Genomic DNA, 13,794 nt, shown 5'->3' on the forward strand with positions numbered 1-13,794 from the left:
AAAAAAAAAATTTGTTACGTTTTTAATATATTATATATTATATATTTTTAGTTAGTATTATTGTTATTTCTTTCGGTAACTTTTATAAGTGATATTAAAAATTAAAATGGGAAAAAGATGAGGTTAAGTTGATTAAGCTTTCCCTCAACACAAAACAATGATTAAGCTTTAATGGAGATACCGACTCTTGATGATTAGGAGAAAATAAGCTTTCTTGTTCATCTTTCTCACTGTTTTCCCCAAAGGAGGAACATTTTAAAACTTATGTGTCCGAATGGCAGCCAACTGTCTCAACCTATGAAACAGTGTAAATAATATTTGAAGCAAATGGACCCTACATTAATCTCATATTTTGCTGCTGCGCTTTACGTTAGTATATCACCAATAATTGCTGTTTCCCTACCCCACTCTTGTTTGCCCCACCATCGATCACATTCATAATCATCACAATCAGATTAAGGATAAAAGAGGAGATGATCGACTGAATCGCTTACCATTGTATGGTCCTTAATCGAGAGATTGATGACATCACTATGCTGTGATCAAAGGGTGGAGATTTGATCAATGCGTGTTTGGATTCGTTGTCAAAATTGATGGTGGATGTAATTCATTTTGGTAAATTTGATTAGAGTGAATGTAAGCTTGCTTGAAAGTGGATAATCAATTATGGAATAAGCTTTAAGTATCTTTTGAATTTCAAAATTGATAATGAGGAAAGAGAGACCGATCTAAACATAAGTCTGTTGAAATAGGCTCTGACTCGTAAGTTAGTTCGGCTAAATTCACTCTTTTGATGGGTTGGGTTGGAAAAACAGGTGCTCATATTTTTTTTTTCTCAGCTTACCTAACTTGGTGGGCTAAATGGGTTGGAAAGGAAGGGACCCAAACTCGCTCATGACTCAGCTCATTTATATTTTTATTTAAATTTATTGTTAGTTTGATTAAAATGATTTTAGTAGTATAATAACAACCATATGAGTTAGTTTATTATTAATGAAACATTACTTTTTTTTAAACATCTTATTGTGATACATTGTAGATTTTTTTCTCACATATTTTGATCTCTAGTTTTTTTTTACCACATATCTCTAGTTATTTGTACAAGTTTTTTTAAAAAAAATATGTTAACTTTTTTTTAAAAATAAAAGTGAATCAGTTCACCTTATTCATGAACTTGTGGTCGATTGTGTCGGGTTATAATTATAGAGATTCATTAAAAATATGAGCTAACTCGACTTTATTCAACTCACTTTTCTTTCAATTTATGACGAGTCAGCTCGAATGAGTTAGACTAACTCATTTTGATGAGTCTATCCAAACGTATAATACGATTTGTAAGTGATTTAAGATTAATTTTAGAGATATAATCGATTATAAAAGAAGACATCCATACACTTGAAATTTAATACTAACACTTGCAAAAGTTACACCCTCCGTTCCTAAATAACTGACACTTTAAGGTTTCTACACACTTATTAAGAAATGCAATTATTCTATTAAAATTACTCATTGTGTTCCAATATTACCCTTTATCTCACCTGCTCATAAATTTTCTCATCATTTTACACCATTAAATGAGACTTACTTGATTACTCTACTCATTTAGTGTACTCCTTTTCATACTCCTATATCCAATGTGAATTATGAAGATAAACCTTCGTACTCCATATTCTCTTTTCACATCTGTGTTCATTAAAAAAATTATGCTAACCCATTTACTCATGTCTTTTGGTTGCTCCATATTTCATGTTTTCAATAAAAAAAACGGTTGAACTCTTTACCTCCATACATTTGTGTACCAAAATCATTCTTCACTGCACCCATTGTAATTTCTATTTCATATGAATTGGAATAGTGTTGAGATATTCTACTTTTATTGGTTTAAATATTGGAATGGATACACACGAGTCTTTTTGCCCTTTCGTTTGTCATCTGAAGTAGTAATTGTTGACATTGGAATTGGTTCAAGTAATTTACTCTACTATTATGGGAACCATCAACAATTCATTCTTGGATAATTGTGTGGGTAATTACGAAGAGTTTTAATTGAAGGGTAAAATAGGTAAAAATAAATAAATGCACTCTTGAACTTTGTAAAGTGTCAGTTATTTAGGAACAAAAATTTAGCCAAAATTATACCAGTTATTTAGGAACGGAGGGAGTAAATTTTAAAACAAACTTACTCTTATTAATTCAACGGCCATGATGTTGTGCTTGCGTGCAATGGGGCACATGTATGCTCCCACACTTTGCAATCAAGCGTACCACGATAACTCATACTGTGCCGTCATAAAACGTCATCAGTTCAGGGGGGTTTGTGAGGACTATAGACGATGCTTTCATTTTTGATTTTGCGGTTGAGTTTCGTTGTACAAAAGTCAAACAGTTTTAAGATCAAGTTAAGGAGTTTCTCAAGCCTTCCATTCCAATCCAAACTACCCCAAATCCCTCTTTACTTAGTTATTTTATCATCACATTACAATATAATAATAATCAACAAGACATGCTATTGCTAGGAGTCTGAGCATAGAAGGGGTCCACACGTTTTGCTTTTTATATTTCTAAAAAAAATATCTTTTTATGAACTTTCATTCCTTATTAAACACGTATCTGTCGCAGTGGTAAAAATTGTTGTTTGACTCTAGATTAAGAGTTCAATTTCTTAGAAGCCACACCTATAAGGGGTCATTTAATCTTCACTACACACGAGTCGAAATTATGATAGCAATTAAACACACTAGATAAATTCTAGATGTTAGCTCAATTATGTACCCTATTGGGCATTATCACCTCACTCTAATTTTTCATTCAAAAATAAAACTAAATTACAACTTTTGATTTACGTGGTACATGTTTTTTTTTACAATTTACGTGGTACATGTTTAGTTAATCTTAAGAAAAAAATCTAAAATTCAGACTTGCTGCAATAAAGTGATCTTTACTTATTAAAGTCAGAGGTTCAATTTGCAGTGAAAAATCATATTTTTGTTGAAGTCAGTCCGATAAAGACTCTATTTTAAGAGATTATTGCATACTTAAAACTAACCTATTTGAATTAGAGTCGTCTGATTAAGATCAAACGATCATTGACCTCGAACCGTCAAATTTACAATAAAAGATCTACACGTATTAAAGTCAGATGTTTGTGATCCTCCAATTTACATAAGGGTGTCCTACACCTATTGAACCATCCGATAATGACTCTAATTTTAAGAGGTTATTACATACTTAAAAAAATCTATTTAAACTAGAGTCATCTGATTAAATCAAACGGTCATGGATCTAATGCTATAATAAATATTTTAGGATTCTCATAGGGAATTCAAGTCCAAAATTATAGTCCTGTTAAATATAAATGTTCTAAACTCGATATAATTATCTCATGCGGACATTATAGGATAAAGAACCAAATTACTATTGCTACAGTATCGGTGTAGAAAAAAGGCAATTAAAGTGAACATTGAATAAAATAAAGAATGCTTAGCGGAATTTATTCCGTATCGAGTGGTGGGGTTTGAATATTGTCTCGCAAAATTCGGAGAGCACGTGGCAGAAGCCACTCGTTACAAGGCGCGTACACATTTTAATTCTTGCACTTCACTACTTTTTAATCCTATAATTGATTTCGACTTGTACGTTTAATCAATTACTCCATCCGTCCCTAATTATAAGCTAAAGTTGTAAAAATCACACTTATTAAGAAAGCCTTAATTGATGCATTGGTTTTCAAAAAAAATGTACAACTTTCTATGTTTACCCCTATTTATGATAACACTTTTTCATCATTGTACTACTAATGGTGGTGCTCCACTACCAATAAATGCAAGGGTGAATATGGAAAGAAATATTAACTTTTGCAAGGTTAGCTTATATTTAGTGACACAAAAAAGTCTCAATGTTAGCTTATAATTAGGGACGGAGGAAGTAATTAATTAAATCATTAAAATTCTTAATAACATCAAATCGTATCAAATGATTTCCAGCTCATCTTCATTCATCTAGGATAATGTCAACACGTGTCCCCTGCTTGTAAAGGTTAACGAACCTAGATTAAAAATTATGTTTATGTTTACGTCAGTTTGATCTTAAGATTATCAAAAATACACTATTTCTATCATCATGAAGAAAAATATTTATAAAAAAATGTAAATTGCGATAAATGTATACTCATTTTCATTGAAGATTACAAATGACATAAAAGGTGGCGGTGGTGTTCAATTGTGAACAGTACATTGTACTATGGGGTGTATTATGGGTTGAAGTATCCCTTGTACTCCTTTTTTAATACTCCCTCCGGTCCTATTTATAAGCATGAAAGAGAAGAAAAATCTTGGTCTTTTTTATAAGAACCAAATGAAAGTTTGAGCTATATTAATTATTTTTTTCCAATGATGCCCTTATTAATTCTAACTTGTAGAATGTGTCTCATTAATTATTTTCTCTCTTTCCCACTTTCCAACACGAATAACAAAGGGTAATTTTGGAAGTTTATTTTGATTCAAGACAAATTTAATGCATTTTATCTAGTTTTACTACATTTCTTAAACTATGTGAATTTTTTTTTTGTTGCTTATAAATAGGACCGGAGGGAGTACATATTTGGCTTATAAAAAAAAAAAAACTTAACCGAAAAAATGTACCTAGTTTTCAGTGTCGGCGCCGGAATGTTTCACTTTTTCTTTTTCACCTCGATCTTGTTAATTATTTTCTTGGTTTTCGTTTTCCAATTTAATAAATAATTAATTTAATTAAATTAACGACGGCAGCTATGGCTTACCAAGCCAATTAAAGTTACCACAAATCATGTTGACCTTTTGAAAGCCACTAATAGATGAATAATTAGCCATTATGACCTTAATTTCCTCTAAAGGTGAGGCTTTTATAAGTGTTGATTTTCTTCATCATTATTCATGGTGCAGTTTTTTGGCTTGATTTAGTATGGAAGACCTACTACAATGGCCACCTTGTTGGCATGTTTTTTGCCCCATATCACCCTAATTAATTGACCATTTGTTCATTTTATTTTCTTCTTGCAAACTTTGTATAGAACGTTCAAGGAAGTTGCAAAAATAGTGTCAAAAATTCAGCCCTGCAGTTGTTTAGTGGCTTGCCATCGTGTTCATAAATACATGACATGTGGTGAGATTAAATTTTAATCAATGATATTGAATTATATTGCTTTCTCACAAACCAACAAATTCAGCCATATATCGGCGCTTAACAATATAAAAATAATGTATTTAATTAGGTTCACTATGAGTAAGACAGATTCATACATTCTCCCCCTTAATATGAACTAGTAATGATATCAAATGGACAAATATGTCTTTTAAATAACTTTTAAAATAATCTAATTGGAAACTATTCGCGTTTTTACCTTCTTTTGACACATGTAACTACTATCTTCTTTGGTATGTTATTTTCATTTATACGATGTACGGTATATGTGCATGTAAGGATACAGTTGTTTTTTATTATTGTAAATTTTGACTAACGGAAGAATACAGTTGTAAAGTTTAGTTTCTTTAATTAATTAAGAAAGGAGGGGTCACGATTTATGAATCAACAAATAAAATTTTAGAGGGTAGACCTCATTTTGGATCCGCTTGTAATTTAATTTTTTGACAGACTTAATATTAAGTTTTTTTTTTTTTTTTGGTTACAATAGGAAAACACTTAATATTAAGGTTGGAACAATGTTTTACTAAAGTTTGTTAAAAAATTCATTTATATATGTTTGAAAATTTTATTTAAAAATAAATTTAAAATAATTAAATTCATTTGGATAAGAAAGTAACTAAATTTTTTTTTTAGTTATCAATATTATGGATTTATTTTTTAAAATTTCATAAACCATATATATATTTGAAAATTACACAAAAATAAACGACATAGTCAATATTAAATTCATTCAATTTTTTGTTAAGAAAAATTCATTCAATTTTACTTAGTCATCAAAAGTTCATCTTGAAAAATTAAAAGAAGGACTGAAACAACATTATTTACTGTACATTCAAATTACTTTGGCCTTTGATTCTTATACGAGACAAAGGAGCACTTACATTGCCGGCTCAAAATGAAACAATGGAAAGCTCTTGGAAGGTTCACATCCTCGGTGCTTCTTCTATTGACTTATGTGGTGTGAAAAGCCTCTGGATTCTCTCCAACAGGCACAGCTTATTTTATCTCCTCTCCATTTGTGCTGGGAAATTGTTATCACCATTCCATAAATTCTATTATAAAATATTATCTATGGAGGACCATTCCGTGAACCATGTTTTAATAACTAATATTTAGTACATGTTATTTATAATATGCTTTTTGTGTCTTCTTTCATGTATTTTTTTCTCTATTTTTTCTACTCTATCAAACGCCACTTATATGCTGAAACAAATTTGCAGAAAAGCCATTTTAATTTGTGAACTGTATTTTTTTTGGTCATGGTAGTCAAATCTTTATGTTACATCAAAATATACAAAGCCAAGTGTTTAAATGAGAGGTGGAGTTCCATATTGGTTAAAAATAAGTAAGGTGAAAATTTTATAAGAGATGTAACCAATAAACTTAATGCTTTAAGGTTTTGGGTTAAGATGTATTGTTCGCCTCTCTTCATGGTCTTCAATGTTGGCCCATTAGTGCATGGTCTTATGCTTTGGGATCCCCCTGTCTCCCTAACACTCATATCACATCATGGTGTTGTGTGGATTCTATGAAGGCTAGTTCTTTTGTGAGTGAGATTTTAGAGTTATCCTCGTCTTAGGTGGTGGTGGCCTCGCTTGGCCTCATCAATGTGGCAGAGCTGCGTGGTCACGACGAAGGTATACTTGTAGAAGACACTCCGACACTCAAGCCAGTAAGAGAGCTAGAAGAGAATTTCAAAATTTTAGAAGAACTTAGAGTTTAGTAGAAGAGGATTGCTACATGAGACGATGGAATTGACGCAAGAACTCAACAAATCGTTGCGCGACATTTTGCTATACATGAGTGAAACTTGTCATTCAATGCTTGCATTTAATGTAGAATTAACCAATTAAAATTGGAGATGAAAAGTTCATTTCGTGTCTTTAATCATTTTCCTTAGTAAAATGAGTCACGTGTCCAGTAAATAAACGATTAGACTTGTATTCATAAGTTTGAAATCCATCATCGATCATTGTCTTTGCAAGTTTATAGGAAGCCCCTGCGTGCTGGGTTTTCTAAGCGCAATGCTGACTTTAAGTTTCTTGGCTTGTTCGTCTTCAACGGGAATGACAGCCTTGAAAGTTCCTAACCTTTCCCGAGCCCCTTAGTAGCCTATCTTATATGTTTCTGCTCCTCACCCATGGGACTGAAATGACATATTAGTTCTCAAAGACCAGTATCAAGTTTAAGCGCACATTGCCAATCCAAATGGTACTTTCCTTTTATTGATTCTTAGCTCTTGTAGTCAATTACATATTCTTTAGCTTTGTAAAGTCATAAGGTAGTAGATCGACAAGGAAACGTCTGCCTTGGAGCGCCCTAGTTAGATTCACTTATAATGGGTCAATCAAGCCTTTGAAAATAGTTCAAATAGTCATCACACTCTTTGTGTAACTGTGAAGTTGTAAGGTGTCATACCCTGGAATTACAAAATAACAAAAAAAAGTAAAAGTGACCGATTACTTATCGAGTTACCATGAGATTGATCGACCAAGGCCGAAACAAGTCATTTGTTAAGTAAGTCATCAAGTCCGTCCTTTATAATACTCATTTAGTTGTGAGACCTTTTGGTGAACTAAGATGCTATTGGAGCTTTTATCATTTTGGGTCGGTCAAATCACATACCATGTTAAACGGTCCACCCAACTATATTTTTACTACTAAATTTAACACATATTATTTACAATATGCACATTATATTACATGAAAGTTATTTTAACTTGTAAGCCAGAATTTCCTCAATTTAAACAAAACCAAAATTTTAACATCATGATATCATGTAAATTTTTCAGAGTATTTGATCTAAGAACCGTGGCTATGTCGCTATAGTAATTGGCCTAATTTTCAATGAGGTTAGGAAGCAAATATAAACTTATATTATTATATGAAGCAGCTGATCCAAGCTAGCTACCAACTGAAACAACCACCACCCACCTAAAGCTGCTGCTGCTTGTAGACAAAAGCAAATTCAACTATAGCAGCAGCAATAGCAGAACTAGCAACATCTATAGCACACATTATATTGTGCAGGCTTTAGAAAAACCCAGAGAAGGAATAGGAGAGTTCATTATATTCTTTTCCTCTTCCACTGTTCCACAGGTTTGAACAGAGACCATATCAGGCAATGGAAATCTGAAAATGTTAGGTTGAAAGCTAGCTAGCAGATAAAGTTGTTATTGTGTGCATATTCATTTAATTTTACAGAAATGATATTGATACATTCAAATAGTGCAGATATCCAACAAACACCCAATTTTTTCTGTATCTCTCTGTTATATCATATATCACATATATTACTTACCTTTCTTATCTTTCACTCTCATGATAGATGTATGTTGAATGTCTCCACTGTGTCCTAATGTGTTCCAGTCGCTTTCCTTATATTTTAATAAGAAAAAGTGGTGGTGGGGTTAGGGGTAATGGATGTAGGACCCACAAGCATTGAAAGGTCCTTTTTTACCATTTCTTTTCTCAGGTTCGTTTTCAAAAGGGGTAGATATAGCGAAGAAACTACCCGGATAGGACATACGTCATAAACCAACAGAATACACGTATTTACAACACAACAAAAACAAATTGAAAAAATAAAATAAAAACAAAATAATAACAGAAATTGTAAGCTTCCTTAGCAAGTGCCTTGAACACCACGGATCTCACAGCGTGTGAGGTATGTCTAGACGCAGCACGCTCCTCTATTTAAACCCACAATCTTCTCATTGCTCCATTTTCTAAAAAACCCATCTTCTCATTCTTCTTCTTCTGTTTTTTTTCATCATCACTAGATCTCTTGAATTTTATTACACTTTTCTCTTCTCTCTCCTCTTATATTCCACCTTGGAAATTTTCTGGAATTTGAGATATATTGTTTGAATAGTTGTTTGCTTCATGGAAGAGCCGATTGTGTTGAACAAAGGTGATGAGCCTCTGGATTTGCCTCCAGGGTTCAGGTTCCACCCAACAGATGAGGAGATAATAGTTTATTATCTGACTGAGAAGGTGAAGAATAGTAGTTTCAGTGCAACTGCTATTGGAGAAGCTGATTTGAACAAGTGTGAGCCTTGGGATTTACCAAGTGAGTTATTAATTTAATTTCCTCTCTCTATCATGTTTGTTATGTTCTTTTGATCATTGTTTAGAAGATTGATGTTGTTGTTCTAAATTGTGGAATTGTGATGATGATTGTGCAGAGAAAGCTAAGATGGGGGAGAAAGAGTGGTACTTCTTCTGCCAGAAGGATAGGAAGTACCCAACGGGGATGAGGACGAACCGAGCAACTGAATCCGGGTACTGGAAGGCAACCGGGAAAGATAAGGAGATTTTCAAAGGAAAAGGGAACCTTGTTGGGATGAAGAAGACCCTCGTGTTCTATAGAGGTAGAGCTCCGAAGGGAGAGAAGACCAATTGGGTCATGCATGAATTCAGATTGGAAGGCAAATTTGCAAGTTACAGCCTCCCTAAGATAGCAAAGGTATGAAGTTAGCTAATCTTCTCTTAATCACAATGGATCGTGCCGGCAAGAGCCGTCTATCATTTACAATATCTTTTTGTGTATTTTTCTATATGCTTATATTTGACTTTTGAGGATTGAGAGATTGAGACTTAGTAATCATGGAATTTAATTTCTCATCATCAATCCTCCTCTCCCTTTATCACTTTTTAGAAAGTGGCTTTTTTTTTATGGTAGTTTCAAAGTTTCTTTCATGCAGTTCCTTTAATCATTTACATGCTTTTGCTATTATTATTTTATCAATTTTCATAGATTGTTGATCGTTTTTTTCTATTATTGCAGGATGAATGGGTTGTGAGCAGGGTTTTCCACAAGAGCACAGATGTGAAAAAGTCCCCAATCCCTGGCCTATTGAGGATGAACTCAATTGGGGATCAGCATGATCTTCTTGATTATTCTTCACTCCCACCTCTCATGGATCCTTCTTATAACAAGCCTTCAAGCTTTAATGAAGATGACTTCAAAGGAACCAACCCAATCTCATCATCAAGTACTAAATCACCATCGGACGGCTATTATCTCCCCAGCTTCTCCATCAACAATCACCACCACATGATCAAGCCAGAAGACCAAAGGAACTATGAGATGAACACTATTCCCACCATTAACTACACCTCCAATCTCAGCAACCCAATGGGGAACAACAACAACACATTCTCACACTCCCAATTTCAGAAGAACTTGTTGTTACCTGACTATTATGTGCACCAAAACAGGATCAGTGGTTTTGGAAACAACAACAACAACCATGACGATCAAGCTTTCCTAAGAGCATTTGCATCCAACAATCACAATGATTACATTTCTGTATTGGAAAAACAGTGCAAGGTGGAGCAATTCTCTTCAAACCACTCTCAAGACACTGGCCTCAGCAACGACAGAAACACCACAGAAACATCCTCAGTTGTTTCAGGGAGAAATAGGGCATCATTGTATGAGGATCTTGATCAAGGTCCCGCATCAGTCGCGCGAGCTTTCTCAGATTTGGAATGCTTGTGGGACTACTAGTACTACTGAGGAATTGAATTGAAGTCTGAAGAAGAAGAAGCAAATTTGCCAGATCCATGGTTTTTTAATTTGGGATCATAAGCAGCATCATCAAACATATAGTAATTCGTGTTTAATTTTTTGCTGGTTTTATTCAAACTGAACAGTCTTCTATATATACTGATTTATATTATAAACATAATACATTATTATAGGCATCACACCGGGAAGTTCATGGATAAGAATATATACTGTATAGATTTATAATATCCATGACTTTCTGGTGTTAGTTATTTTTTATTCATAGGTTATATCGAAGAGGAGGACTTGATGAATCATATGTACATCTATATTCTTTTGTTATATTAGTGGGTTTGTTTTTTATTTGGGATTTTTTAGTTCCTTTGTTCTATGTTGAACTCGTCACTTCTGTGTGCAAATCAAAATTTTCTTTGTACTATCAAATCTGTACTTATTATTCATTTGTTCTTGTAGATATTAATTATATTCTTGCTCACAATTTTAACCTATATTTGGCACTCATTTATATCCCTTCCAGCTGCATACTATATTTTTTTGGCTGTCGAATAAATCTTTGTGACAACCTGGCCAGCCAAGAGTGGGAAGCATTAATTCGCATGAAAATTAGTGCTCTTTTTTTTTTTCAATTGGGGAATTTAGTTTAAAGCTTATTGTATTTACCTAGCTAGTGCCTCCCAAGTACTACATCTCAGCACACCATGTTCTTGATCATGTCAGAAATGTTTTGGGAGCATTAATTTGCGGTGAATTGAAATCATTATGTGATGAGTAGTACAATTTTGTTTTTTTGGTTAGATTTTCCATCATCGTGAAGTTTAGAAGTTTGTCATTTGTGTAAATATAGCATCTTTGAAAATAAAAGGCAGATTTAAACACATGTTTGCTTTCTTGAAAATAAACGGAAAAGTGAGATTTAAACATGTTGAAAATTTTGAAACTTACATGTTGAAATTCACATCAACTTTAAAGCCCATTTATCTCAATCTATAAAGTCTCCTAAGATTTCAGTTACAACTATCTTCAATGCTTTGGAAGTTGAGAACAAGAGTTACGAGGCACGAAACGTGAAAGAAACTATCAAGTCTCGTTGTTGTTCATTGAACATGAACCTAATAGCAAATATATCTATTAACAAGTCTATTCATTTTTTTGTCTCAAAGTTATGGCTAATAAACATACCACTATTTAAATCGATTTATACTACATAACATACATATTATGACAGTTTAAACCGTTGTTTTATACAACACAAAAACTTACAAATGGTATATTATGACTGTTAACACCGTTGTTTTATACAATAGTGAGTTACAGTGAGTGTAACGACGCTTCACCATAATCGGTTGCTTTTATGAATGGTGAAAGTAATGACAAGGGAAATAAAAAATTGTCATTAGTGTATAAAATGGCTGGTAAAACTGTCGTAAATTGGGAAGAGGGAAGGAATTGGTGAGTTATCTCCTGAGAGAAGAAGACGATATCCTCTTATTGTGCTTAATCTGACATGACATTGATCGATGCGTCAAAACTCTCGATGTTCACCACAAAAATGTAGCTTTTCTTGTAGTGTCACATGATATTTTGGATCCACCTGACATGAGTTGGATCATTTTGCAACAAGATCTGCCCCATGTATGGATAGAAGGAATTTGCGACAATACCAGCACTAATGCGATGAGACACTTGGAAACATGACACCTTCGCGACCTACTTTTTACCGAGTTTGAATACCCTATTGACTTACCATCGGGGCGACATAGTCTACTTGGACACTTCCCACACTATTAGCCAAAAACATAGGATCACTTTATTCATGATCAACCTAATACTGAGTCAGACCACTGCATTTTCCCCTCCAAACATATGGTTGATGTCAAGTTTATTGAAAAGCCAAACACACTTAAAATAAAATAATAGCTAGGAAAGAAGCTACACTTAAAAAATTTCTGGATTGTGGAATTAATTTTGAGTAAAATAAACATGGACATATATAAAATAAAAAGCAATAGTACTCCCTACTCCCTATGAAGATACGTTTCCTCACATTACACTATTTAGTACATATTAAGTAAATTATTAATATCTTTATATTATGGAACCTAATTAATATGGATAATATATGTAAGTGGAGTACTTAATCTGTGGGCTGGAATCTAATACAAGATGCAAGTTGTGGAAGCATGTGAAAAATTCCCTGAATCTACGCAGAAGATGCCTGTAGAGCAGAGATCAAGTCTCATGAGTCATGACAATAATTACAATTACAAACTGTTCCATGACAACAATGCATGTAACAGGTTTTTCTTGATTGCCGCTTGAATCTTCTTCACAAAGGAACCTAGTCGTCATCACATGTATGTCCAACAAAATATATATATGTCACAGGTTGAGCTGTTAACGGCATGCTTTCTTTCTTTTTCTGAAACCTGTTTTCTGATATTTTGTGCAACACATGTTTCGTACACACACAAACCCAGGTATGCATGTCTTGTTGGCCTAGCTACGATTATACCCTCCTCAAGCTACCTATCTTTTCTAGTATTTTGTTTCAATACGTATGTGTACGTGTATGTATAATGTTTTTTTTCTTCTTCTTATTTTGCCCATTTGAGTGTGCGTGTGTGTTAGCTAGGCACATATATCATTGAGACTTAGGTGTATCATGATTGTAGTAGGGGGTATATATGGAAACCACAACATAAATGACTTGTGAACATAAATACTTGGCCAACACATTTTCGACACACGTATTAGCGACGGTGAAAAATATCCTGCTAATGTGTGTTTTGAAAAGATATCGACCCTAACTCATATATATGTGTGTATAAGAGTAATGATGATCATTGGACAAACCAGTGATAAAAATCAACATATATATGTAGATATATGGTGGCGGTTTTTTGCCGCCACATTCTGCAGAGCCACAATCAATATGCATAGCATTTTAAAAAAGTATTGAGGAGTTTCAAACCGCCACAAAATCATTGCTTAAAAATTGAAGCGTGTTTGCTAGCAGTTTCAGAAACACAATTTTTTTATACTTTGCAAGCTGTGGAGGTAAAAAAATTGTCACAATC

The 13,794-nt window shown here is 33.4% G+C and overlaps 1 protein-coding gene across 1 annotated transcript; it reads left to right on the top strand.

Moving 5' to 3' along the window:
- Positions 1 to 8,903: 8,903 nt before the first annotated feature.
- On the top strand, positions 8,904 to 11,059 carry LOC130729843 (NAC domain-containing protein 87-like). Its single transcript, XM_057581683.1, has 3 exons — positions 8,904 to 9,253; positions 9,369 to 9,649; positions 9,971 to 11,059. The coding sequence occupies exons 1-3, from the start codon at positions 9,067 to 9,069 to the stop codon at positions 10,694 to 10,696; spliced, it is 1,194 nt and encodes a 397-aa protein (XP_057437666.1). The 5' UTR covers positions 8,904 to 9,066; the 3' UTR covers positions 10,697 to 11,059.
- Positions 11,060 to 13,794: the final 2,735 nt, after the last annotated feature.

This window comes from Lotus japonicus, chromosome 1 (assembly GCF_012489685.1).
Source record: "Lotus japonicus ecotype B-129 chromosome 1, LjGifu_v1.2".
NCBI classification, from domain to species: domain Eukaryota; kingdom Viridiplantae; phylum Streptophyta; class Magnoliopsida; order Fabales; family Fabaceae; genus Lotus; species Lotus japonicus.

What these genes read in the sequence shown, in the direction of transcription:
- LOC130729843 (XM_057581683.1), top strand. Translation starts at nt 9,067, where the DNA reads ATGGAAGAGCCGATTGTGTTGAACAAAGGTGATGAGCCTCTGGATTTG. An exon ending in TGAGCCTTGGGATTTACCAA is followed by an intron (nt 9,254 to 9,368) that starts GTGAGTTATTAA and finishes ATGATTGTGCAG; the next exon opens with AGAAAGCTAAGATGGGGGAG. An exon ending in GCCTCCCTAAGATAGCAAAG is followed by an intron (nt 9,650 to 9,970) that starts GTATGAAGTTAG and finishes CTATTATTGCAG; the next exon opens with GATGAATGGGTTGTGAGCAG.